This window comes from Mauremys mutica, chromosome 10, assembly GCF_020497125.1.
Source record: "Mauremys mutica isolate MM-2020 ecotype Southern chromosome 10, ASM2049712v1, whole genome shotgun sequence".
NCBI lineage: Eukaryota > Metazoa > Chordata > Testudines > Geoemydidae > Mauremys > Mauremys mutica.
The window spans coordinates 4,847,028-4,874,045 of record NC_059081.1 but is presented as its reverse complement, the minus strand read 5'-3'; the positions used below and the strand labels follow the sequence as shown (position 1 = coordinate 4,874,045).

Genomic DNA, 27,018 nt, shown 5'->3' with positions numbered 1-27,018 from the left:
TGCAACCATGAAGGTGAGAGACTTAATTTTGCCCCAGAATTTAAGGGTTCATTTAAAAAAAAGATGTGACAGATTCAAAAAGATGGGCAATTATGATGCAATTTATGCAACTGCATGGGCATATTATACACAGGGCCATGGATAGAATATTGTAGAATGTGGGTTTCTGCTCTGAAAAGTGACTAAAATGGCACTGTGGGGTCCATCCTTATTGTGTTTCAATGATTTCAGATGAAATTTGTGCATTTTACAAGTTAAAAAATGTTTTTCCTACGTGCCTGCAAATTCAGCCTGGGTTCTGCGAGTCATCCTGAGTTTGTTCTTTTTACTGCATTGTCACCAGAAATAGAAGGTTCTGTGGGCCAAATTTTGTCTTCAGTGACAAAAATGTAATTCCACTGTCTTGAAATTCTATCCTCAATGACCCCTGCAGAACCCAGCATTCAGGTGCTGCCTACCAGAGTGATTGTACAGAATGCAACTGATTGCAAGATTGCTTTGTTACTTGGTGGTGATATTTGAGATGGAAAGACCCCAGCATGAGGCAAGCCCCGGGGGAGTTTGCAGAGCTGGGAGTTAGAAAAAAACAACCCATGGTTTTATTTATAAATGGAACAATGTTGTGATGGAATTTCCTCTGCTTTTTACAGATAACATTTTAAACTCTTGCTTCAATGGACAGTCATGTATTGGAGATCTCTTTCCTTAGTGTGTCATTGACTTCCAAAACAGAATAATGACATTATCCCAGTGACTGATTTGAGAGTGCTGCTGGAGGGTCACTGTGTAACTGTAAACGTTGTTTTTAGAGGAAGATAGAGGGAAAATAGGACTCCCTAGGAGAGGCTGCTATTGGTGGGGCATTAATTTTATTATTTACGCTAGTGGCCAGAGGTCCCAGTCAGGATTGGGGTCTCATTGGGTACGTCTACACAGAAAAGAAAAACCCAGAACTGGCCCATGCCAGCTGACTCGGGCTTGTAGGGCTCAGGCTGTTGGTCTGTTTCATTGCTTTGTAGACTTCCGGGACCCTCCCACCCCGCAGAGTCCTAGAGCCTGGATTCCAGCCGAAGCCCAGAAGTCTACACATCAATGAAACAGCCCTGCAGCCCCAACCCCGTGAGCTGAGTCATCTAGCAACACACCAGCTGTGGGTGTCTAGTTGCTGTGTAAATATACCCAGAGTGCTAGATGATGTACTAACATAAAATAAAATATAGTACCTGCCTCAGAAAGCATACAGTCTAAATAGTAAACCATAATCTAGTCATTCTTTTCTGCCATTTTGTTAGTGTACGTCGGTTTTACTACAGCATGGGTTTCTAGGTAGAATCTTGAGTGTCATATGACTATGCAGCCATATAAATTGCAGCAAAATTACTCTTATTTTTGAATTTGCTGCATAGTTACACTTCAAAAACTAAACTTAATTTAAAAAAAAAAAAGAGATGTACTTATTGCTTTTATGGGTTGCCAAGAAAACCTTTAAAATATGCTGTGAATATATCCAGTACAGCGATATCTGCATGAATCCACACACAGCTTGAGAAAATGCCTTTGAGGGAAACATGAACTGCCCTGTTTGTCTCACTGAGATGTTACCTCATGAAGGTACTTAAAATGATTAGCAGTGAGTGTTGATATTTAAGCAGAAGCATCTAGATAAATTTCATCTCTGGAAGCAGTGGCATATATGAGAGGGTGCAAAGGGATGGTAAATGGCTGTCGGAGTTAGCTGGAGTGGAGGATGAGGAATTCAATCCTCCTTCCCCAATACAAAAGCCTCAACTTCCTCCTAGGTGCCAAAAACCCAAAACCAACTCCTGTATCTTCCTGGGTGGAAAACTGACTCTCCTATTCAGCTATCAAAACCTCCAGCTTCCCTTCAACATTTTCTGTGATGCAATTATTTCTTTTCTATACAGAAATCTGCAGCACTTTGTAAATTTTGGGGCAGCATACAATAAGATAAATTTAATATCAAAATAAAGAAGTAACGAGTTACACTGGACAGATTGTGCTGTACTGGGACAGGGTGAGCAGGAAATTAATGAGAGGAAGAGCTTGGATGAGAAGGTACTGCATAATTTAAGGGTTTCTGCTGTACAATCCAGGTCTAATATCCCACATAGGACATTGCCCCTGTTTATATGTTACATTTAATTTACCCTGATGTAAGCACTGAGCCTGTAGGTGCTCCTGCACTGAGGTTTTTAGGCTGTGCACCCATGGTGGGAGATTTCTCCAAAAAGCTCTATGTGGACATGGCTTTTACTTGATGTAGAAGACAGGTGGCAGATGGGAGCCAAGAGAGGTTGAAACAGCGACTGGGGGCATTCTTATTGGAAATGAGACCGGAATGAATCTTCCAAAAGATTGTATTAAGCCAGTTACAAATATAGCTCTCACCTGAACTTCTAGACACCTGGAGGTTAGCCAGTGTCCTAACACTTGAGTACCAACTGGTTCCTAAGCATTTTGTTGAGGCTGCCTGCCTGCTGCTAGGGAAAGCAAGTTAGGACTCTTCCCTGCAGTCAGTCCGAACTGGCCCTGTCCATCTTACCTATCTAGGAGATCTTCATTCTGTGTGCGTCACTGTGGTCTCTGAGTTCCCTAGGGAGCCCTTTCACTGTGAATTGCCACCTTCTGCCACCAAATCCTGATCCTTCCTTCAGGCTAGGAACGCAAGGCACATCTGGGGTTTAAGCAGAGCAGAGTACATTGCTGACAGCTTACACGAATGGGAGAGTGAGCCTGGAAGCAGGGTAGCAGCATGAAGCTGCCTGGTTGCCAAGGGAAGTGGAAGAGGAATATGAGTCTCAAAGTAAAGGAGAAGCAGAGTGTGTGGGACGGACTGAGATAGAAAATTCAGGATAAATATACAGAGAGTTCTATTTATTCAGCTTAGGTGTTTCCAAGGTGCCTATCATCTCACTGACCTTCTCCTCCACACGGCAGCCAGAAGCCCTCTTCCTTGTGGAACAGTCTCTTATCCTCTTAATCTAAGCTCTAAGAGTTAAAATAACATCAAAAGTCTTGTCACACCCACAAAAGCAGCTGGGTGTAAATAAATACAGGCAGTTCTTGTTTCTCAGTCCACCCTGTTACTGCAGCTGACTCACAGAGGACTTTAGGATACAGTAGCCTACAATACATATTCAAATCAGATTCACAATGTCTTGCTTTTGTGAGTTTAATTCAGTCCCCTAACGCTGTTTTAATATTGTTTTTGCATTACACGAGCCATTGCTACAGCTTCCAGCAACATCTTTATTCTTTTTCAAAATAATTATGCCTTAAATCATTACAAGTGTTTTTCAATCTGTTGTTTTGTGCAACTGCCTCCTTTTGAAAATATATGCTAATGTGGATTGCATTCTGAATGGTGGCATGGAAGAGCATCAGTATTGATGTGTAACATATGATAGGGATTGGTGTTATTGGCACCTCTTCAGCATGAATGTGGAGGGTTTTTTGTTTTGTTTTTCTTTCTTAAATTGAGGTCATGCCTGACAGCCAACAAGGGAGCATAACTCCGTTTGCTTGGCATTTTGAATACTTACCCACACATTTATACATAATATATATTGTACAGTTCATTTCAGTAGCAAATGTTCCTCAGATATACAAACATACATCTGCACTAGCTTCCCACTCATTTCATATCAATTCAAAAGTGCCTGCTTTGTTCTTAAAACTTTCCATGGAAATTCTTCAGCCCACCTCATTGACCTGGTCTCTCTCTGTCCTTCCGTTTATCTAGCACTGGCCTCCTCTTTGTCTACTGTCGTGCCACTGTTGTGAAAGAACCTTCTATTCTGTAGCTCTTGCCATCTTTTCGAGCCTTCATGTGCCTCTGTCAGCCTCATCTGTTCTCTCGCTCTTTTAAAATCTAATCTGAAAAAATATCTATTCTCTTTTACCCCTGCCTTTTCATTTCTCTCTCGTTCTGTTTGCTCATAGGTACATAATGACTTCTGTTGTGAATATCCAGATATGATTGACCCAAGAGGAAATGTTTTCTTTGAGGGACAATAAAGCTTGATGTTTACTGTAGCAGGAAGTCAATGTATATATATATTGTTACCTGTCTTCAGACTGTCTCCATCAGAAATATCTGAAAATCTCTCTCACATGACCCTGAATTTATACAGTCTTTTCCTTTGAAACTAACATTTTAAAGGTAAATTGAAGTTAGGCAGCTGGAAGGAGAAAGCAGTTTAGTTCCTGGGAGTTAAGTAATAGTTTTCACAGAATTTATTGCAGTCAGTGAGGATGCTCTCATTTGCTTGTCTGAGCTGTTTGGTTTATATTGTTATTGACCTCTGAGGAGGTCCTCAGGAAGTTTGTCTCATCACATGACTGTTTTCAGCCAATCTTGAGCCAGGATATTTCTCACCTATGTAGTAATATTCATTGTATAAAACTAGAAGGTGCTTTGCCAAATGCAGGTGAATTGTAAAATACAACCTGAAAACCCTTCTCCTCACCAGCTCCACTCTTTATCCTGACAGTGCCTGCAGCATAAGGCTTTTCATCCTGACAAGCCATTGCCACCCATTGAACAGCACCTTTTAGAAATGTTGGAGACACCTCAAGAGGTGAGAGAAAGATGCCAGGTTCCTCTTGAAAAAATAAAGGCACTTTTCCCCCTGAAAGATGCTGGCAAGAAGAAAGAACAGAAGACTGCTCAAGATGTCTTCAAAGACAAGTAAGTTGAAGGTTTTTATGGATTTTTTAAAATAAATTGTTCTCTAAGCATTTCAGATTGTTTTTGTTGAATATAGCAGGCTTGAAATCTTTTGTACATGAGACCAATCACTTGTGGATAGAATATCTTGTGATGCCTAAGAGTCTGTAGATAGAGTACCTTGTGGTAGTGTGTTCTGCATGACTGCGTAGGATTTTTTGTTTTGTTTTTATTTTTTTGTCCCAGTATCTAGTTCCCAGGGTGCAATGGATTGGGAACTCTGTGGTCTGTGGAAACAACACACAAAGTTTCATGGGAACATCTTTGGGAAATGGAAAGGAGTCTAAAAAAGTCTGGAGAACATGTACAATGTACATTGTTAACGAATGTATGTACTTGTTGTCATATGAGTAGTAATAAATGGTTTGAATAAGGACAACAAAAGGTCTCGTTCAGTTTAAGATCATATGCATTATACCATGGAGATAGATAAATACTTCAGAGCTTTAAACTGGTTGTAAAAGACGTCTTCCATCTTGGGGTGCTGTTTACATTGTTTAGTAGCTTCTATTTGAATGCTAAGTCAAAGGAAAAGCAGCTTGATTTTCATAATAGAGTCTGCTATGTAATATGCGTTAATTTCTTGAGAAGCCAAGTCACTGTGGACTCCTCCAAAGACTTTTATTTGAATCAATGCTTTTTAGAATAGAAATTGTTGCTGCTGCTATTATTAACTATAATGTGTTTGTCTCACTTGTCTTTGTACAGTTAATCCTTTCTCTCACAGCCCCCTGTGGGCTTTGCAGTCTGTCAGCTCTCTGGTTAGCGCAGATAGTCTTTCATCCACTGGTGAAGGGTTCTCTGCAGCCACTTCCCTACATTGTGCAGTAGAGCCCTTTCTGCCTGGCTGTTATGGGAAGACCACATTAAGACTTCTCCTTCCCTGGTATCTAATCCCGGTTCTTCTTTGACCCTGGTCCTCTGCTTTTTCCTGCCTCTGTCTAAGGGATTCTTGTGTCTAATGACTTTAGATCACATGCTTGCTCCTAGTCATATGAGTTACAACTATGACTCCCAATTTTCAATGGCCAGAGTCTGTAACAGATGAATGGATCACCCAAGGATCAGTGCTCTGTTACAGGTATATTTACCTTTAAACTACAGTAAATTTGGGGGTTCCCAGTGAGGCTGATCTTACAATGTGTGTGAGTCTCCAGCTTCTTTCATAAATATCTTGCTCTTCTTGTCCCTAGTTCCTAGTCTTCAAAGTGTAAACTTTCTGGGACAATGTCCCTAGTTGGAACAACCTCTTTCCTTTCCAGCTGCAATAGCAGGACCTACCTTCTGCCTACCATCACTGCCCTGGGAGAGCTGCTTCTGGTGTTGGAAGCCTTAAGAGCTGGTTCCCACAGTTGTCTTATTTTCTCCCTTCCAGGAGATTTGATGGGCAGGTGCCTATTATTGTAAAGCACTGTGAAGATTCTGTCAAAGTGTTAAGTATTATTATTATTCTACAACCGTTATTGGAATCAAATAACTTTATTGACATAATTTAAGGTTCTGACCTAAACCACCTGAAAAGAGGAGATTTGGTCTGAAATCAACAAGATGAAATTCAGTGAAGACAAGTGCATAGTACTTCAGTTAGGAAGGAAAAATCAAATGCACAACTGCAATAAATGCTTAGGTCGTAGTACTGCTGAAAAGGATCTGGAGATAATAGTGGATAGCCCATTGAATATGAGTCAGCATATCCAGAGTTGTGAGAGAGGCTTATATTCTGGGATGTATTAACAGGAGTGGCCTATGTAAGACACAGGAGGTAATTGACTTGTTCTGCTCCAGCTGAGGCCTCACTAAGGCCGAATACTGTGTGCAGTTCTGGGCACCACATTTTAGGAAGGATGTGGATAAACTAGAGAGAGTCCAGAGGAGAACAACAAAAATGATAAAAGCATTAGAAAATCTGACCTATGAGGAAAGATTTAAAAAGTAGGTGTATTTAGTCTTGAGAGAGAAAGACCGATGAGTGACCTGATAATAGTCTTCAAAGATATTCAGAGCTGTTAGAAAGAGGACGATGAGCAGTTGTTCTCAATGTCCATTGAAGGTAGGACAAGAAGTTATGGAGTTAATCTGCAGCAAGGGAGATTTAGGTTAGATATTAGGAAAAACTTTCTAACTATAAGGGTAGTTAAATTTTGGAATGGGTTTCCAAATGGAATCACGTCATTGGAGGTTTTTAAGAACAGGTTGGACAGACACCTGTCAGGGATGGTCTGGGTTTACTTGGTCCTGCCTCAGTGAAGGGGGCTAGATTTGATGACCTCTCAAGGTCCCTTCCCACCCTACATTTCTGTGATTTGTACTTAAAGCTATCCATTGTGTTCCCAACCTCTTAGTGTTTATGGTGCTGTAGGAGTTCTTAACTGAATCTGTCCTGTTCTGTATCATTGTTTGTATTTCAGTGTCTAGGCATAATGGGATGAATTGCACAGTGTGATGACCTTGGTTCTGAATGTCCTTCCTTTTGCCACTTTGAGTTAGTATCTGTAACATTTTTGTTTAGTAATAAATATTGAGAAGTACACCTCTACCCCGATATAATGCTGTTCTCAGGAGCCAAAAAATCTTACCGTGTTATAGGTGAAACCGCATTATATTGAATTTGCTTTGATCCGCCGGAGTGCCCCCCCCCCCCGACCCCCAACACTGCTTTACTGTGTTATATCTGAATTTGTGTTATATCAGGTCATGTTATATCGGGGTAGAGGTGTAATTTTAAAAAATTCTCATTTAGTACTTTGTGCCCTTAATTTTATTTACTCATATTGAATATTCAGTTCCACTGGTCAGTACTGTTCATCACTTCTTGTCCAAACCCAGATTGTTAAATACCTTGCTTTCTATTTCATTCACTGCTTTGTTTGTGCCTGCTTGCTTTTGTGTTAGCAGTATTGACAAGGTTTATTAATTCAGGATTAGTGAATTCTGGTTCTTCCTTCCTGTGTCCCAACCAGTAATATAAATACTTGGTACTTTTAACAGGTCAGTTTCACAAAGCTGAAAATTACAAGCCAAATCAACTGGGAGAACAAATTTAAATGGAAAAATGTGAACAATAATTGGAAACTGTTTAAGAACATTTTACTAGATGCCCAAAAAGCCATAATCCCACAGGTGAAAAAACTGGCCTAGTTTAGAGGGGAAGTAAAAGCAGCCAAGAAAAAAAAATCAATGTATAACAAATAGAAAAAGGGAATGTTGGCAGCAAAGAAAAATCTATTGCAGCAGATTTAAGGACAACAAGAAAGTTTTTAAAATATATCAGAAACAAAAGACATTCTGCTGCTGATCTATTACTAGATGTGTCCAGTTCTTCTCTACTGCTGAGCCACCAGCGGTGGATCCCCTGCTCATTAATTAATTGTTGGTACAATGCATCAAGAGTTGTGGTGGATTCCACATCTCTGGAAATATTTAAATCAGGATTGGATATTTTTCTAAAAGATATGCTCTAGTTGAACCTCAGCTATTAGATTTGAAGCAGGAATTAATTTAGGGAAGTCCTATGGATTGTGTTATGCAGGATGTCAGACTAAATGATCACCATTGGCCTTTTTAGCCTTAAAATTAATGAAGCTGTGAGAGAGATTTCTATTTCAAACTCACTAAAATTCAGAAACCTAAACTCCTGGTATTAAGGAGAAGATGCACAGTGCTATTAAACATTTGGTTTTGATTTGAAAGAAACACTACATTTTTCTTTGATCTAAAGGTAAGTGCTGTTTGTACAGTACTTTGCGTGTTGACTGAGATTATCTCTTATTGTTTATCACTGTCTTTTAAAATAAGGCATTATGTGTCATGTGAATGTCATCAGTACAGTTAGGACATTCCTTGGAGGGAAAAGTCCCAATATTGGCAGTATAGTCCAGTGGACTGGATCCTGGACTTGCAGTCAGGAGACTGGGCTCTGTTCCCGTTTGTATCACTGACTCTGTGGGATCTTGGCCAAGTCATTTCACCTCTTTGCTTTTTAGTGTCTCCACCTGTAAAATAGGGATAATGACACTTGTGCAACTTTGTATGAATCTTTGACACCTACAGATGCGTAATGTTGTTGTTGTTGTTATGAATCACCAATACTATTCATGCAGCTTCTAGGTTTTTTATTTGATGTCTCCCATCCAAATGTTCACCTGATTCACCTCTGCTTAGTTTTTGAGATCTGATGGGATCACAGTATAATGGTGGTATGGACTAGAAGCAAGCTATGTTAATGTAGATTTTAATATTCAGCATTCATTAATCAGTTTCACTTTTGTTGAGTCCTAAATGGTAAGAAGTTCAGTAAAACAGAAATTTTCCTTTTTCTTCCGTGGGTTTGCAATGAAGAGGTAGGAGCCACCCTAACCTCAGTTTGGGAAAAGCTGTTATATAAACTTAGAAGTGGGTATAATATTCCAGCCTTTAAATTAATCTTAAATGTACGCTTCATTAATTTTTCTTAAATATTTTTTACATTTCTAAAATGCAGTTAGCTAATCAATATATTACGAGTAACAGATAAACTTTAAGAAAGACATCTTCAGCTCATGTAAACTGGTATGTGTCCATTGGCTTCAGCTGAACTACACTGATTTACACTAGCTGAGGATCTGGCCCTAAGTTTAAATACAACTTTATTTTCTTCACAGCATCTATCATACCCGTAATATCCCAAAACACTTAACAACATTAAAAATAATGGCAGAGGGACAAAGAAAAAAATGAAGCATTCACAAGGGTAAAAGCATGTTTTCAGAGGAGATTTTAAGAGAACATTGCACTGCTATAGTGCCCTTTCATTCAAGGATCCCAACATTCTTTAATAATTAACTTACCAGTCCATAACCTATGCTGTATTAGGTGAGTATTACTTTCTCCATTTTACAGATGAGTATATGGAGGCAAAGAGTGATTAAGCAGTTTTCCCCAGTGTTGCTTGATATAATATGCGAAACTTTTACAGTGAGTGAGAAGCAAGGCTATGTCAGATGACAGTAGTTGCAAAGGAGAATGATTTTATCCCAACAGTGACAAAATTAAGCAAAGGGACAAAGAAGACCAGTGATAAAATTGAGGGAGAAAAGTAGAGATAGGTGTGGTCTGTGATGTAGGTAGAGGGTGGTAAAGATGAGGGTTGGAAAGTTTCTTTCTAAAATTAGAGCTTTACCTTTCATATTCTTGTAATTTTTAAAGCTAGTTTCCAGTTGCTAAGAATGCAAAACAGTGCCTGGCCTAGTGTCTTTTTCTCATCCTTACCTTTTCAAGCATCTGATTTTCTTTGCTGCAGGTTCAGGATTTTTCAGAATAACACTTTTATTTGATTCTGTTTTGGGTTTCTATGAACAACTATTAACAGTAATTGATGTCTCAGGGTATGCCTACACTATGAAATTAAGTCGAATTTATAGAAGTCGATATTTTAGAAATCCATTTTATACAGTCGATAGTGTGTGTCCCCCACTCCAAGACCATTAAGACCATTAACTCGGTGGAGTGTGTCTACATACCAAGGCTAGCGTCGACTTCCGGAGCATTGCACTGTGGGTAGCTATCCCACAGTTCCCGCAGTCTCTGCCGCTCATTGGAATTCTGGGTTGAGCTCCCAATGCCTGATGGGTCAAAAACATTGTCGCGGGTGGTTCTGGGTATATGTCGTCAGCCCCCATCCCCCCCACCCCTCCCGTGAAAGCAACAGCAGACAATTGTTTCGAGCCTTATTTCCTGGGTTACCAGTGCAGACGCCATAACGCGGCAAGCATGGAGCCCACTCAGCTCACCATCACCGTACGTCTCCTGGGTGCTGGCAGAAGTGGCACTGCATTGCTACACAGCAGCAGCTCATTGCTTTTCGGCAGCAGACGGTGCATTACAACTGGTAGCCATCGTCGTTGTCTCCTGGGTGCTCTTTTAGCCAACCTCGGTGAGGTCTGTCAGGGGCACCTGGACATAAATGGGAGTGACTCCAGGTCATTATTTTTTTAAGTTTTGTCTCATGGAGATTCAGTCCTGCCTGCAGTTGTACTGCACTGTCTTCTGGCGAGTCTGCTGCCAGCCTAAGATGTATAGGAGAGATGGAGTGGATCAAAACAAGAAAGAGACCAGATTTGTTTTGTATTCATTTGTATTCATTTTCTCCCCACTCCCTCCCTCCTTGAATAGTGGGGGGAGAGATAGCTCAGTGGTTTGAGCATTGGCCTGCTAAACCCAGGGTTTTGAGTTCAATCCTTGAGGGGGCCATTCTGTGTGACAGTTGTGTGTGTTTCTCCGTGATGCAAACCCACCCCCTTTGTTGATTTTAATTCCCTGTAAGCCAAGTCGCCCCTCCCTCCGTCAGAGCAATGGCAGACAATTGTTTCATGCCTTTTTTCAACGCAGACACCATAGCATGGCAAGCATGGAGCCCGCTCAGATCACCGCCGCAATTATGAGCACTGTAAACACCACACGCATTATCCTGCAGTATATGCAGAACCAGAACCTACAAAAGCAAAACCAGGCGAAGAGGCGATGGCAGCGCGGTGACAAGAGTGATGAGGACATGGACACAGACTTCTCTCAAAGTACTGGCCCCGGCAACGTGGACATCATGGTGTTAATGGGGCAGGTTCATGCCATGGAATGCTGATTCTGGGCCCGGGAAACAAGCACAGACTGGTGGGACTGCATAGTGTTGCATGTCTGGGACGATTCCCAGTGGCTGCGAAACTTTCGTATGCATAAGGGCACTTTCATGGAACTTTGTGATTTGCTTTCCCCTGCCCTGAAGCGCAAGAACACCAAGATGAGAGTAGCCCTCACAGTTGAGAAGCGAGTGGCGATAGCCCTGTGGAAGCTTGCAATGCCAGACAGCTAACCTGTCAGTTGGGCATCAATTTGGAGTGGGCAAATCTACTGCGGGGACTGCTGTGATCCAAGTAGCCAAAGCAATCAAAGAGCTGCTGATATCAAGGGTAGTGACTCTGGGAAATGTGCAGGTCATAGTGGATGGCTTTGCTGCAATGGGATTCCCTAACTGTGGTGGGGTGATAGAACCCATATCCCTATCTTGGCACTGGAGCACCAAGGCAGCGAATACATAAACCGAAAGGGGAACTTTTCAGTGGTGCTGCAAGTACGGTGGATCACAAGGGACGTTTCACCAACATCAACGTGGGATGGCCGGGAAAGGTACATGACTCTCGCATCTTCAGGAACTCTGGTCTGTTTCAAAAGGTGCAGCAAGGGACTTTCTTCTCAGACCAGAAAATAACTGTTGGGGATGTTGAAATGCCTATAGTTATCCTAGGGGACCCAGCCTACCCCTTAATGCCATGGCTCATGAAGCTGTACACAGGCAACCTGGACAGTAGTCAGGAGCTGTTCAACTATAGGTTGAGCAAGTGCAGAATGGTGATAGAATGTGAAGCGTTGAAAGCCAGTTTCATGACTGGCCAGGCTACGGTTTGAAAGTTCTGTTTGTTTCTCCTAGATGACCCCCCACTCCGGTTCACTCTGCTTCCCTGTAAGCTAATCACCCCCCTCCCCCCTTCGATCACCGCTTGCAGAGGCAATAAAGTCATTGTTGTGTCACATTCATGCATTCTTTATTAATTCATCACACAAATAGGGGGATAACTGCCAAGGTAGCCCGGGAGGGGTGGGGTGGGGAGGAGGGAAGGACAAGGCCACACTGCACTTTAAAACTTATTGAACGCCAGCTTTCTGTTGCTTGGGCAGTCCTCTGGGGTGGAGTGGTTGGATGCCCGGAGGCCCCCTCACCCCGTTCTTGGGTGTCTGGATGAGGAGGCTATGGAACTTGGGGAGGAGAGCGGTTGGTTACACAGGGGCTGTAGTGGCAGTCTGTGGTTATGCTGCCTTTCCTGAACCTCAACCATACGCCGGAACATATCGGTGTTCCTCCAGTAGCCTCAGCATTGCCTCATGCCTTCTGTCACCAAGCTGATGCCACCTATCATCCTCAGCCCACCACTTATTATCTTCAGCTCGCCACCTGTCCTCGCATTCATATTGTGCTTTCCTGGACTCTGACATTGTCTGCCTCCACACATTCTGCTGGGCTCTTTCAGTGTGGGAGGACTGCATGAGCTCAGAGAACATGTCATTGTGAGTGCATTTTTTTCACCTTCTAATCTTCGCTAGCCTCTGGGAAGGAGAAGATAGTGTGAGCGTTGAAACATTTGCAGCTGGTGGAGGACAGATAAGGCTGCCCTGCCCAGAAACCTTCTGCAAAGGCTTTTGGAGTACCTCCAGGAGAGCTTCATGGAGATGTCCCTGGAGGATTTCCGCTCCATCTCCAGACACGTTAACAGACTTTTCCAATAGCTGTACTGGCTGCAAATGCTAGGGCAAATTAATCATTAAACACGCTTGCTTTTAAACCATGTATAATATTTACAAAGGTATACTCACCAGAGGTCCCTTCTCCGCCTGGCAGGTCCGAGAGGCAGCCTTGGGTGGGTTTGTGGGGGTACTGACTCCAGGTCCAGGGTGAGAAACAGTTCCTGGCTGTCGGGGAAAACTGTTTCTCCACTTGCTTGCTGTGAGCTATCTTCAACCTCCTCCTCCTCATCCCCAAAACCCGCATCCCTATTGCGTGCTACTCCAGTGACGGAGTCAAAGCACAGGGGTGGGGTAGTTGTAGGGGCACCTCCTAGAATGGTATGCAGCTCATTATAGAAGCAGCATGTTTGGGGCTCTGACCCGGAGCGGCCATTTGCCTCTCTGGTTTTTTGGTGGGCTTGCCTCAGCTCCTTCAGTTTCATGCAGCACTGTTATAGCCTCTGTCCTTCATGCCCTTTGAGATTTTTTCAAATATTTGGGCATTTCGTCTTTTGGAACAGAGTTCTGATAGCACAGATTCGTCTCCCCGTACAGCAATCAGATCCTGTACTTCCCGTTCGGTCCATGCTGGGACTCCATCATGATCACCTCTGCTGATGAGATCTGCACGCACCTGCAGATTGCCACACTAGCCAAACAGGAAATGAGATTCAAAAGTTCGTGGGCCTTTTCCTGTCTACCTGGCCAGTGCATCTGAGTTGAGAGCGCTGTCCAGAGTGGTCACAATGGAGCACTCTGGGATAGCTCCCAGAGGCCAATACCATCGAATTGCGACCACACTACCCCAAATTCGACCTGGCAAGGTCGATTTCAGCGCTAATCCCCTCGTCGGGGGAGAAGTACAGAAATCGATTTTAAGGGCCCTTTAAGTCGAAAAAACGGCTTCGCCTTGTGGACGGGTGCAGGGTTAAATCGATCTAATGCTGCTAAATTCAACCTAAATTCCTAGTGTAGACCAGGGCTAATTCACAATATTTGTAATCATTCAGTAGCTCTGTCATTCTTACCTCAAATTGGTTTTCCTTTTTCAATAGCCTCATATGTTTATGCTTAAGAGCAAAGAACAGAATTATACACATCTTTGATTTTTCCTGTTATTATTAACTCGATTTTCTTCTCCCATCCCTAAGATGTGCTGTTAAAGTTTGCCATATTATATTAGCTGACAAAATTCATTCTTCTGTTTGAGTCTTCACCTTGGAATCTGTTATCTGAGAGGACAAAGTTAGAAGATGGCCTAAAACCATAATTAATTTAAAAAAATTAAAACTTGTCTTTTGAAAGTATTTTCAGATATAGTTTAAGGTCGTTCTGAGAGAGCTCGCTCCCATACCTAATTGGGGATTGTCTAGTAAGTTTTGACAGCTGAAAGTGGAAGTTGATAAAGCTCTAGAGTACACTGATGGAAAAGATTGGTTATTAGACTCTCAGCTCTCTGTGTACACAGATATCTAATAGCTATCAATTCCATGACAGGAACTAGCAAATAATATTTGAAGAGTAAATGGATTTCTTACTTAAATGTTAAGTTTCCATTACCTGCTCTGGCAATTTCATCTTTAAAAGGAATATGATGTGAATGCTAATGATCACAAATATGCTATAAAATGAAGCTGGGCTGCCTTAGCATGTGGACTTCCACATAATGGGTCTGGCAGTGTCCCACATTCCTGGTGGTGGGAAAAAGTCTTTTGTTCAACCCTAGCATAGTTGGGCACTTAATCCATTGACTTCAGTGAGGGTTGCTCTTGCTTACACAAAGGTTGAATTTGATCCATTGTTTCTGCTGGGGGGTGCTCTCTCCTCCTGTCTGCTGTAGGAAGAATAAGGTAAGGTATGGAGATTTAGGTTAGATATTAGGAAAATCTTTCTAACTATAAGGGTAGTTAAGTTCTGGAATAGGCTTCCAAGGGAGGCTGAGGGATCTCCATCATTGGAGGTTTTTAAGAACAGGTTGGATAAACACCTCCCAGAGATGGTCTAGGTATATTTCGTCATGCCTCAGTACAGGGGGCTGGACTTGATGACCTCTCAACATCCTTTCCTGCCCTACATTTCTATCAGTATATGGTTTGTCCATAGGGTGGAGACAATCATACAACAAAATTGTCATCCTGGTCTTCTCTTTTTATCATATATTGCACAAACACACACACTTGTTGCTCAGGTGGGAGGTTGATTTGTTTTGATTTGCTGCATTTATTTTTTTGTCATCTTCACTTCCAGCAATGAAGATGGACCCAGTACTAAAAAGGCAAATGCTGAAAATGAAGAAGGCAGCTTTAGCATCGCAAACCTTGCTGAAGGCAATGTCACCACTGTAAGCTTTACAAATCCTCTCTTTCATGGGAAAGAATAATTCTAGACCTTCCCTTGGGGACTGTTTTTATATTAATGGAGGGGCATCTCTCATCTGAAATACATTTGATTGAGAATTACTTCCTGCTGGATGTAAAATGAACTGACTAGTCCTGTTCTTGTATATATCTGAATGTAATAGCCAGCTAGCTCTGACTGCTTTTAAGGCAAAATTCTTCCTTCCCAACATGCATGGAACTCCCAAGAGCTATTCCTTAGGTGTAAGATAAATAGAATTTCAGAACTGAGATTCACTGTTAGATACAAGAGCAGAATTTGTTCTTAGTTTTCTCTTGTAACTGCTGCTTTAAAAAGCAAAATAAGGGCTGGTCTAAACTGGGGGGTGGGATCGATCTAAGATACACAACTTCAGCTACACTATTCGCGTAGCTGAAGTCGAAGTATCTTAGTTTGACTTACCTGGCCATCCTCATGGCGGCGAGTCGACTGCGGCGGGTAGTATAGTCGTACCCTAAACCCCTTCATATTCCGCTTTTTCCAAATGTTGCTATGATTTCAGAGCCTATTGTCTGCATTGCTTGGGAATACAAGTCACAAAATTGGTTTATTTCTGCCACCAAAGTTAAAGTTAAATTAGCTTCCTATCTGTTAGGCTTCATTGGCATGCAAGTATGTGTCGGAGCTATGTATCTTCCTTTGCTTGCCTGATTTTGGTATCAGAGAAAAAAATAGTTATTTTATATAAATTAAGATAAAAGATAAAAGAATATCTCAGTTCTTTTCAACACTTGAAATGTATGACATGATTTAAAAAGAAAGAGGGCTGTGCTCATTTCACACCCAACATAAAAATCAGATTTTCTAATAGCATAGCATAGTATACTTTTGAAAAATGAAAAAAAAACAAAAACAAAACCCCAACCCACTAACAGGAAGAAGCAATGTATTAGAAGATGTGTGTGAGAAATGTTTGCTTGTAAAGCATTAAAATATAAAATAAATTTAGAAGAATTTTGACTCACTGTTTAGGGAGAAGAATTTAAATATATCTTTTCCCTGAAGCCAAAATGAGTATGGTGATATAGGGGGAGTTTATATGTAGAATATAGTCCGAAGGATGCAGGAAGCAAGTGGATGGGCTACATAGCCTTTTTCCATTCCCAGATCTTTACTGTGAAAGTTACTTGCAACCTAAAAAATTATATACCTTTTCCTTGCATTCTTTTCAGTTTGCTATTAGAATATTTGTTAGAATACTAGGGTCCAAGTACTTCCCTCAGAGCCACAAGCCAGTACTTAGCAGAAGGCAGAATTTGGCCTTAAAGAAGAATATAATGTGGTGGGTTAGATTGATCAAGTAGGGAACAGAGCCACGAGTATTTCTCCTCTATCTTCAGAACAGTGGAGCCTTTCTCAGAGAAGACTGACTGTATATTTTGTTGTGACTCAGAGTTAACGTGGTACGCTGGAAAAAGGATGCTAAGCAGCATAGATTTGTATGTCTGTAGCTCTTCTGCTCATTTCTGCAGTGAATCTTTCTTTATGCCTGATCTGCTTTTAGTTCCCTTAGATGGTGTGAGGTCTCTGCCCTTACACGCTTTCTCAAAGCAACTGCTCTGAAATGTCAGACTGGACCAGAAAGGGCAGCAGCTAGCTGAATTGAGTATTAGCTTTTCCAGTGTCTTATTGGAGGGCCGAATCAACTACTCTGTACCCGCATTGCTAAGAACTCTCACTCCTAATTAAGCATGGGTTAAGATGAATAAGCTACAAAAAGTCTGGAAGCTGAACTAGCCAACAGCCTGAATTCCTGTACCTCTGACCTCCAACGCCTAGAGAATGTGATCAGTTCATAGGAGGGAAGTATAGTAAGTGTAAGTTCATCTCGTATAGCTGTTCATGTCAAAACTAGCCTCTGATCAGGGTTAACATTTCATCCTAAGAATTGTCCTTTATTTGACCCCATAATAGCAAAAAATGTAGCTTCTCCATCCATATTGAAATAAATTGATTGTAAATATTTCTGTTGATATACAGGAGGAAAGGGGAGCTATGCGTTGGCATGTAGTATAATCATTCCTCGATCTTTTGTAGGTTGGGAGTATTAACCCAGCAGAAAACTTCTGTGTTCTAGTGAGGCAAAAGAATGCTAACTTCAAGGAAGGTAAGTTGCTTTTATCTGCCTTAACTCTGCTTAACAGCAACTTCAGTGTTCACATGGCCATAACAGAAAAATCATCACCACAGTCGGCACTAATTGGCCCTCTTGTTGACAGCCTCAGCTGAGGGCAGGGATTGTGTGAACTGGATAAACTGAACATTCTACTCATTTATGGAGAAGTGGTTTTTCTGGATCAGGATTGAGGCATGTTGGCAGGACAGCATGTGAGAAGTCTGTCCTGCTACTGCTGATTTATCCTGTTCTGTGAAGAAATAAGAATTTAGTCTCTAATAATCTGCATAAATAAATAGGTTTCAGAGTAGCAGCCATGTTAGTCTGTATCTGCAAAAAGAAGAGGAGTACTTGTGGCACCTTAGAGACAAATTTATTTGAGCATAAGCTTCCGATGAAGTGGGTTGTAGCCCACGAAACTTATGCTCAAATAAATTTGTTAGTCTCTAAGGCGCCACAAGTACTCCTATAAATAAATAGGTATCCCCTATTACAGTGGGTCTCTCACTTTTTTACTGGTGATCCCTTTCATATCACAAGCCTCTGAGTGCGACCCCCCTAATAAATTAAACACCCTTCTAAATATATTTAACACCATTATAAATGCTGGAGGCAAGCAGGGTTTGGGGTGGAAGTTGACAGCTCACGACCCCTCATGTATTGACCTCATGACCCCCTGAGGGGTCCCGACCCCCAGTTTGAGAACCCCTGCCCTATTACTCTTGTGAGTGAGTGAATGAGGATAGGTGGATTTAGGGGAGAAGTGAAAGTGAGAGTATGAATAATTAGCTAGTATATGAATGATGGGAGATAGGAAGGCAGCACTTGTATGTATTAAATGTGCACTCAATCAGCCTATTATTCAGCACACAGAAAAGAAAAGAAGGGGGACATTGATGTAGAGGCGAGAGGAAGTGCAGACTGCAGTGACCAATCCATTGACTGTGATATTTTCATGTCCTGATCTTGAAAATCCAAGTACATTTTCCTCTGTGTTTACACCATTTCCCTCTCCTCACCCCCCTGGGGTTGGCCATCATTTTCGCATAATCCCTAGGAATTCTGAAAATATTCATAGAGCACAGTTACAGTGGAATGAGTAAAAGACTTAGAGCTGCAAACGAGACCCAGCCTGGAGTATAATGAGAAGAGTAATCCTGTACCAAGGTGCAGACAGGTGCAGCAGTTTCAGGTCGTGCCTCCCAGAAAATGTTAAAGGGACCCTCTGTCTCAGAAAACCTTGGCTTTCAGGAGTGGGCAGAATGTGTTCAGAATTAGTCTTCTCTTTTTAGTATTTGGGAACCTGCTGTTTTGCATCAAAGCCCCCTTTTGGTGACTGATAGTGATTGCATGTTAGGAACTGTATAAGTGAGAAGGAAACTGCTTTGAAATGCTGGGAAATGAGAGAATCTACTATTTTTAGCGGGAGGGGATTGGGGAAAGATTTTCACTTATATTGGATCATGATTTCCTTCTATGACACCTTGCTTTTCCTTTCCCCCCATTTGTTGGGACTGGCTGTGCTTTTCTTCTGCCCAGGGAACGCAGGGCTCCTACCTTGGTTGCTGCCCCAGTAGGAGGTACTTACTGGATTTGCAGGTGGCCTCTAGGCTGGTGGTGGTCGAAGTGCAGCCCATAGAGTTGTACAAGGAGGCTCATGGTTACCAGCTTTTTTATGGATGTTTGGCTGCTGGAAGCTACGTTCTTGGAATGCATTCATTGTTCCCTCTTGATCCAAGCAGCCTGGTCTCTTTTCTGACCTGGGCAGTCTCCCACAACCCCACCTCCATATTAAGGAAGGCAATTTCAGGCTACTCTGTTTTTTTGAGAAATAAATGCAGCAGTCAATATTAGCAGCGATAAAGCAGAATAGCTACCAAAATGCACGGAATGCCACCGTTAGACGTGCTGATATAAAAGCATATAAGGTCACTGTTAAGATTTTGCATTATAGTGTAAGTTGGATGAAGTTGGGTATGTATTGCTGCCTCTAGGAGATAGAATTGAAAGCCTTATGGAGCGTGTTAACAATAGTGTTGGAGGCAAAATTAAGATGGAAAGGGCTGCACAAGTTTTTCTGCTTATTATTTTCATTCTTTTAAGGTTTTGAGTAGATAAGGTATGTCCTGCCACAACCTATTGCCACTAAATGTAGTGTCTATTTGCTAATCAAAAGGTATCTGCACAGTGTAGTTCATGGGTTTTTCACTCAATTCTTTGCACCTTCGAAACATAGATTGATGTGTATGCTAAGTTGTATATACATTTATGAATACAGTCTGTTAAAGCTTATATCACAGTTTATTGCCCAGAATTTTGATAGTTAAAACTCACTTAAATTATAAACAAATGTCCTGTTTTATTAAAATGTTTTTTAATTCAAGCAAACAGCAGAAATCCCCTCATTCAGAAATTGTATTTGACATCATGCTTCCAAATCTCAGAAACATCAAAATGCAATGGACTATACTGTAGGCCAAAATGGGATCCAAATAAAAACCATAAATAAAATACTCTATTTCAGCAATTAAGTAAATCATACAGGAAAGGGATTTAAGCTACAAATACTAAAATCTGCATAATGGACATACTGAAAACTATTTATATTTAAGGTTATATTTAAACTTGTCCGTTATCCAGTAACTGTCCCTGAAATGGTTGCCATCTGTGTTTGGATGGCTTTTGTCATTTCCAGCAATCTGCCTTTGTTTTGTGTATGATATGGGCTATAATTACAGGATATGGTTATATGGAATGTAGTTCAGATATCCATTAAGGAAGAGAGATGGGAGACGCTGTGTAAATAAAAACATTTTCAGCACATCCATTTTTCTTCTTTAAAGCCCTTAATAGCTTGATATATAAAAAAATTAAAGACATACTTTTTAATGGCTTGATATATTGCTTTCTTGTGGTGTATAATAGTGGATCCTGCCTTAAACCTGCTGAATGGTTTTGGCTTTTTATACTTTTGATATCATACTTCAGGAGGGAAATATTTTTTGTGTGCAGAAAATGTGAAATGTTAAACCCCCTATGCAGAGAAAGATATATTATGTGGCATTCAAATAGTTTATTGAAAAAAGTAACCAGATACCAACCTGCATTTCATTATTTTAAAATTTGACATAAAAACGAGAGAAAAGAGAGTTTGTGCTCTATTTTGCTTCTTTATGCGGTAGAAAGAATGCCTGAGAGTCTTCTATGCTAGGCAGAATCTCAATTTCTAATGAAAAATGGAAGAAAAAAAATGAGGAATAAAAAAAATCCTGTGATGACTGAAGACCTAGTCAAATGACGACTTTGCAAGAGCCAAGAGAGTAAAAGTGAAGCTATTAAGAGGAGAAAGGATTTTTAATCAGACTGCTTTAATATTTTGGAGAAAGAAAGGTTTTTTTTAGAAATTGAAGTTACATAGGTGTTAAAAAAGTCGTATTTTAAAGATCAACCACGCCACCACCTCCTTTCTCCGTTATTAAGATGAGGACTCTAATGATACACATGTTGTACTATCCCCAACAAGTTCTCCAGCAAAACCATTGAAGCCATGTTCCTCGTATTTCCCAGGTTAAAACAACAACAACAAAAAACCCAAGCATGAAAAAAACCCTTCAGAAAGGCTGGACAGGATATTTTTTGTTTTAAAGAAGTGAAGAAGGGTACAAGCTGGTCCTGTGCAGTGACTACACTTGCACTTTAAAGCTATTGCACCTTGCAAGAGTGGGCTGTAGCTTTGTGGTATTCATGGAAGAAAGAAGTGTGCGTGCTAAGTAAACAGAGGGGGCCGTGTGCTGAGTTTCACAGTATACACAATGTAGAAGCCAGCTCATTGAAAGTATATGTATCTATTGGGGATGATTAGAGAATGTCCTGATTTAGACAGGCACAAGAGTTGTCCCGATATCAAAGAGGCAGGGGCAGAAGCGCTTTCTGAGACTGGCACTCCAATTTGTTGCCAAACCATAATCATCTTCACTTTGTAATAGAAGCGTGTGTGGTTTGTCGCTGTACACTGCCACTTGTGGCTGACATGATCTGCTGTATTTGAGGAGGCCGACTTACTAGTGTGATAATTATTGCGGGTGAAGCTGGCATTTTTCATAGTCTGTTTTTTTTTTTCAAATAGCTTCAGTCTCTCGTTTACTGTTCATGGCCACAGAGATGTCATTTTATGCAGGTCTTGCTCAGAGTAGGTTACAAGTGCTCAGTCATCCACAAAGAGCAGTTCCTCTAATAAGAGCTTCTGACAACTTTGTCAGTGCATGCAAATAAAATAAATTAGTTTGTCTGAGTGAAATCTAATCTTTACTCCAGGGATAGATCAGGAATTGCTTCATCTACCATTGCTTCAAAGAAAAGTCTAAAACACAGCGGGGACATTATGCACCCTGCCATCATTATAGTGCCAAAAGGGTTGAACATCATTTTACCTGGATAGACTTTTACAAGCATGCTGTCTATTCTCTAATTGTTGGATAATAGCGGACATCTTATCCTAACGGCCATATTTTCTTATAAGCCCCTAGAGACTAGGATTGCTGACAGACTTGAGTTAGATTGATAAAATAATGTGCATAGGTCTTTTGTTTTGTTCTGTGAATTTTCCTTGCAATTGGTTAGCATCAAAAATCTTATCAGACAGCCAGCGTTGTGGCCAAAACACACAGTGTTTTGATTAGATGTACTTTCAGTATTCTCCTAGTAAAGCGGTATTGCTGCAATTACATATGTGGAATTTATGTTGAAGAGCACTATAGAAATGTCTAGAAAGAATTAGTAATACCACTGTCACCCTTTGAGTCTTTGTGCTTGTTGCAATGTTGTCAATTTTTCTTACTTCCAGACATTGCAGAGAAATGACATTAGACAGTCAATCAGTGCATCACATCCACATGTATAGCTCTCCGCAAGTATCCTATCCTGCCTAGGAGACTCATAGTGTTTCTATTGCTTTGCAAATCTCCTCATAAATAGAAATTATATCCAGATTGTTTTATATCAGATTGTTTCATGGTGGTAAGTGAATTGCTATGATGATAGATTTGCTTTGGAAATTTAGCAAATGTTCACACCAGGGGTGGTACTTTCTTGATAAGCATCTCTGTATATAGAAGTGCAGCAAAGATTATTACGGTTTATTATAAAACACTAGTATTTCTTGTTAGTATATATTTGATTTTAGTTCACCTGCTTGCTTACTACCCCAGGTATCTTTCATACATCAGAGATAGTTTGGACTTTGCTGCCAGATACACCAAAATCTATGACTGATTTGATGAAAATACTTAAGTCATTAGAAGATTTGTGTATTAAATTGCTTGGAAGTTCTCCGTAAATCTGCTTCTTATCTGCAGATTATTGGTCATCCAAAGCAGTCGCTCAGCTACTACCAGTTATATCTTTCATTGTATATAGTCCATTGCTCCTCAATATCTAACTTAGCATTGTTTCTTGTATTGTGTTTTGGCCCAAACACAACACAATACAAGATTATATATGAGTGTTTATTCACTACTGCGTCTTTAAAGCAATGCAGTTCTTACTTCTTGACTACTTGGCTTGAGGACTTTAGAAGTTGAACTTGTATGTATGTTTATTGTCTTGGAACAAAGTAGCTACTGCTTGATTGATTTTGCCTGCTAAGGTGACACTTTACTGAGGTATGGTAGTTGCCTTGTGCAAGAAACTACTTGGAGAGCCACAAACAGGAATTGAGAATGCCTTGAAGGTCAAGTTTGTGGAACCATTACTAAACTAAGGGTATGTCTACAGTACAAAATTAATTCAAACTTATTCTATTAGAATTTTTGGAAGTGATTTTATACATTTGGTGGTGAATTTGGTGGAGTGCATCCACAGTACCGAGGCTAGCATTGAATGTCGGAGCAGTGAACACTGGGAAGCTATCCCACAGTCCTCGCAGTCCCTGCCACCCATTAGAATTGTGGGTTATGCTCCCAGTGCATGATGGGGCAAAAACATTGTCGCGGGTATTTCTGGGTGTGTGCCGTCACTCGCTCCTCCCTCCGTGAAAGCTATGGCAGACGTCATACTGTCAGCAGACGGTGCAATACGGTGCATTGCCTGTCTCCTGGTACTATGAATCCACCTCGCATGTCCTCTTGTCTTTCTATCTACTCTTTTATCTAACCATTTCCTGCCTTTTTTTGGCTACCGTGAACCGAGCAGCACAGCTTCCACCACAAACTCTGCTTTCCCGCTCTTGCATCACTAGCTAATTTTTCCATGTTGTCTGTCCTGGGGTCGCGTGCAAGCTACAGAAGGCAACAATTCCCCGCCGTTTTTCAGCCATCGTGAACTGAGCCACACAGCTTCCGCCACAAACTCCGCTCACGCTTCCGCTGTAAACTCTGTTCTCTTGCTCTTGTAGCTCTAGCGAGCTTCCTGACCCTGTGAAAGCTACAGAAGACAACCATTTACTGCCTTTTATCAGCCACCTGGAACCGAACAGCTCTCCTATGTTTCGCGCCCTTTTTCCAGGATTACCCATGCAGGCGCCATAGCGTGGCAATCACGGAGCCCACTCAGATCTCCGCTGCAGTTTGACCATTGTAAATACCTTGCACATTATCCGGCAGTATGTGCAGTACCTGCAAAACTGAGCGAAGAAGCTAGGACAGTGCTATTACTATTCCGAGGAGGATATGGACACAGACGTTCCTAGAAGCATAGCAAGTGGCGACTGGGAGATCATGGTGGCATTGGGCCAGGTTCATGCCATGGAACGCTGATTCTGGGCCCGGGAAACAAGCACAGACTGGTGGGACCCTAAAGTGTTGGAGGTTTGGGATGATTCCCAGTGGCTGCGAAACTTTTGTATGCGTAGGGCCACTTTCATGATACTTTGTGACATGCTGTCCCCGGCCCGGAAGCGCAAAGACACCAACATGAGAGCAGCCCGCACAGTTGAGAAGCGAGTGGCCATAGCACTGTGGAAGCTTGCAATGCCTGACAATAATCAGTTTGGAGTGGGCAAACCTACTGTAGGGCCTGCTGTGCTGCAAGTAGCCAATGCAGTCATTGACCAGCTGCTCTCAAGGGTAGTGAAATGGGGAAATGTGCAGACTATTGTGGATGGCTTTAATGCGCTGGGGTTCCCTAACTGCGGTGGGGTAATAGACGGATTGCATATCCCTATCTTGGCCCCGGCACACGGGGGCGACCAGTACGTAAACCGCACGGGGTACTTTTCTATGGTGCTGCAAGCACTGGTGGATCACAAGTTGCGTTTCGCCGACATCAATGTGGGATGGCTGGGAATGTTACATGCAAGGACACAAGTGCCCCACAGTCTGAGGACAGACTTGTTTTTGACCAGGCTTTGCCATGATAGTAAAAGACTCTCACTTTAAATTATGGTGCAGCCTCTTCCTCACCTTATAAAGTTGCATCATGACACAATTTGGGTTTTTTTTAAGTCCCTTAGGACAAATCTCATGAAGTAGCAGTCCAAGGTTTCTAGCATGTAAAACTCCATGTTCTGATGCCTGCGAATGCTACAGAAATTTAAAATAAAAAAAAAAAGAAAGAAAGAAAGAAAAAGAAAAAAATGTAAAAGAATAAACAAAGTGTCTGATAATTCTTAGCAGTGTGCAGGAATCATTCTGACAATAAAGACTCGTATTATACTCTCTTAGTGCCTGGGGTTTTAATTTAACACATCAATGAAAAGCCAGCATTTAAAAGGAGAAAAAAAACCCAGCAGGACTTGCTTTTATTAGTGCAATTTGTAAGAAATTAGAACATTTAATGAGAAAATCGTTAAGCATGAAAAAATGGACTGACTTAACTTGTGGAGTTCAATTTAGTTTGTTAGTTACTGGTAAAATAAATAAATAAAAGTATTGTGACCATCCTGTGTAGAGGAGAGGTGAGCCTTTTATGTATTTGAATTCAATTTTTTGTTCCATCAGTCAAGCATTGTACAGAACCATCGTACATTTCTTCCTCTATGGACACCATCGATTCAACAGATACCAAGGAGAGGGTGGGGTGCCTCTTGTTTTACAACCGTTGTCACTATAACTATTGTCCTTTAAACTAAGTTCAGGTGAGTGTTTTGCAGAACATGAAACCAGTGGCTAGGTGTATACATGCTTTAGAGTCTGGAGAAGAGTGAAAGAAGAGTAGAATACAGATTCAACAGTTCTAGAATCTTCTGTATTTCTCTGACCCCAAACTTACCCAGTCCTACGCTTCTTGGCTCTTCCCAGTGCTCTAACTCAGTGGGTCTCAACCAGGGGCCCAGTGACCCTTGGGGGGAAATGAGCAGGTTTCAGGGGGCCACCAAAATAAACCAGAGAGAAGGGCTGGCATTAGACTCTTGGGGCCCAGGGCAGAAAGCTGAAGCCTGAGCCCTGCTGCCCAGGCTGAAGCCAGGGCCTGAGCTGCCGCCACCCAGGCTTGAAGCCGAAGCAACATAGCTTCGTGGGGCCACCTGTGGGATCGGACCCCATGCTGTGGCCCCGCTTGCTGCCCCGGCTTTTAATCTACTGGCTATGCAGAAAACCAGTTGTGGTGACACGGGTGGGCTGTGGAATTTTTAATAGCATGTTGGGAGAGAGGCTCAGAAAGGAAAAGGTTGAGAACCCCTGCTCTGGCTGACCTCAGCACACCTTGGGGTTGGGGTCCACTGCTTTGATGAGATAATGCAATGGAAAATCAGTACCATGTGTTGTCATATAACAAGCTTATGTCTACTGCATGTAAGAGAGTTAGGGGAAAATCCTGTCTTGCCAGAGGGACTGGGGTATGTATCATAAGTAACAAGAGAGAATAATTTATTGGTTATTGTGTGTGGCCAGTAGTTCCCATGGTGTGCTGAGTGCTGTCCAAATAAAGAAGGCATGATGCCTGCCCTGAAGAGCTCACAGTCTAAAGATAGACAAGTAATCAGAATGAAGGGGGAAGAGAGGAGAGAAGCAACTAATATATGTCAAGTATCAGAGGGGTAGCCGTGTTAGTCTGGTTCTGTAGAAGCAGCAAAGAATCCTGTGGCACCTTATAGACTAACAGACGTTTTGCAGCATGAGCTTTCGTGGGTGAATACCCACTTCTTCAGATGCAAGTGGTGGAAATTTCCTGGGGCAGGTATATATAAGCAAGCAAGAAGCAAGCTAGAGATAACGAGGTTAGATCAATCAGGGTGGATGAGGCCCTGTTCTAGCAGTTGAGGTGTGAAAACCAAGGGAGGAGAAACTGGTTCTGTAATTGGCAAGCCATTCACAGTCTTTGTTTAGTCCTGAGCTGATGGTGTCAAATTTGCAGATGAACTGGAGCTCAGCAGTTTCTCTTTGAAGTCTGGTCCTAAAGTTTTTTTGCTGTAGGATGGCCACCTTAAGATCTGCTATTGTGTGGCCAGGGAGGTTGAAGTGTTCTCCTACAGGTTTTTGTATATTGCCATTCCTAATGTCTGATTTGTGTC

General features: G+C 41.6%; 1 protein-coding gene across 1 annotated transcript in view; it reads left to right on the top strand.

The window, feature by feature from the left end:
* The window catches only part of XRCC5 (X-ray repair cross complementing 5), an 81,679-nt gene that overhangs the window by 39,941 nt on the left and 14,720 nt on the right, over positions 1-27,018 (top strand). The window contains exons 14-16 of the mRNA XM_045032942.1: positions 4,515-4,711; positions 15,308-15,401; positions 17,495-17,564. Coding sequence (XP_044888877.1) covers positions 4,515-4,711; positions 15,308-15,401; positions 17,495-17,564 — 361 coding nt within the window. The remainder of the gene's footprint in view (positions 1-4,514; positions 4,712-15,307; positions 15,402-17,494; positions 17,565-27,018) is intronic.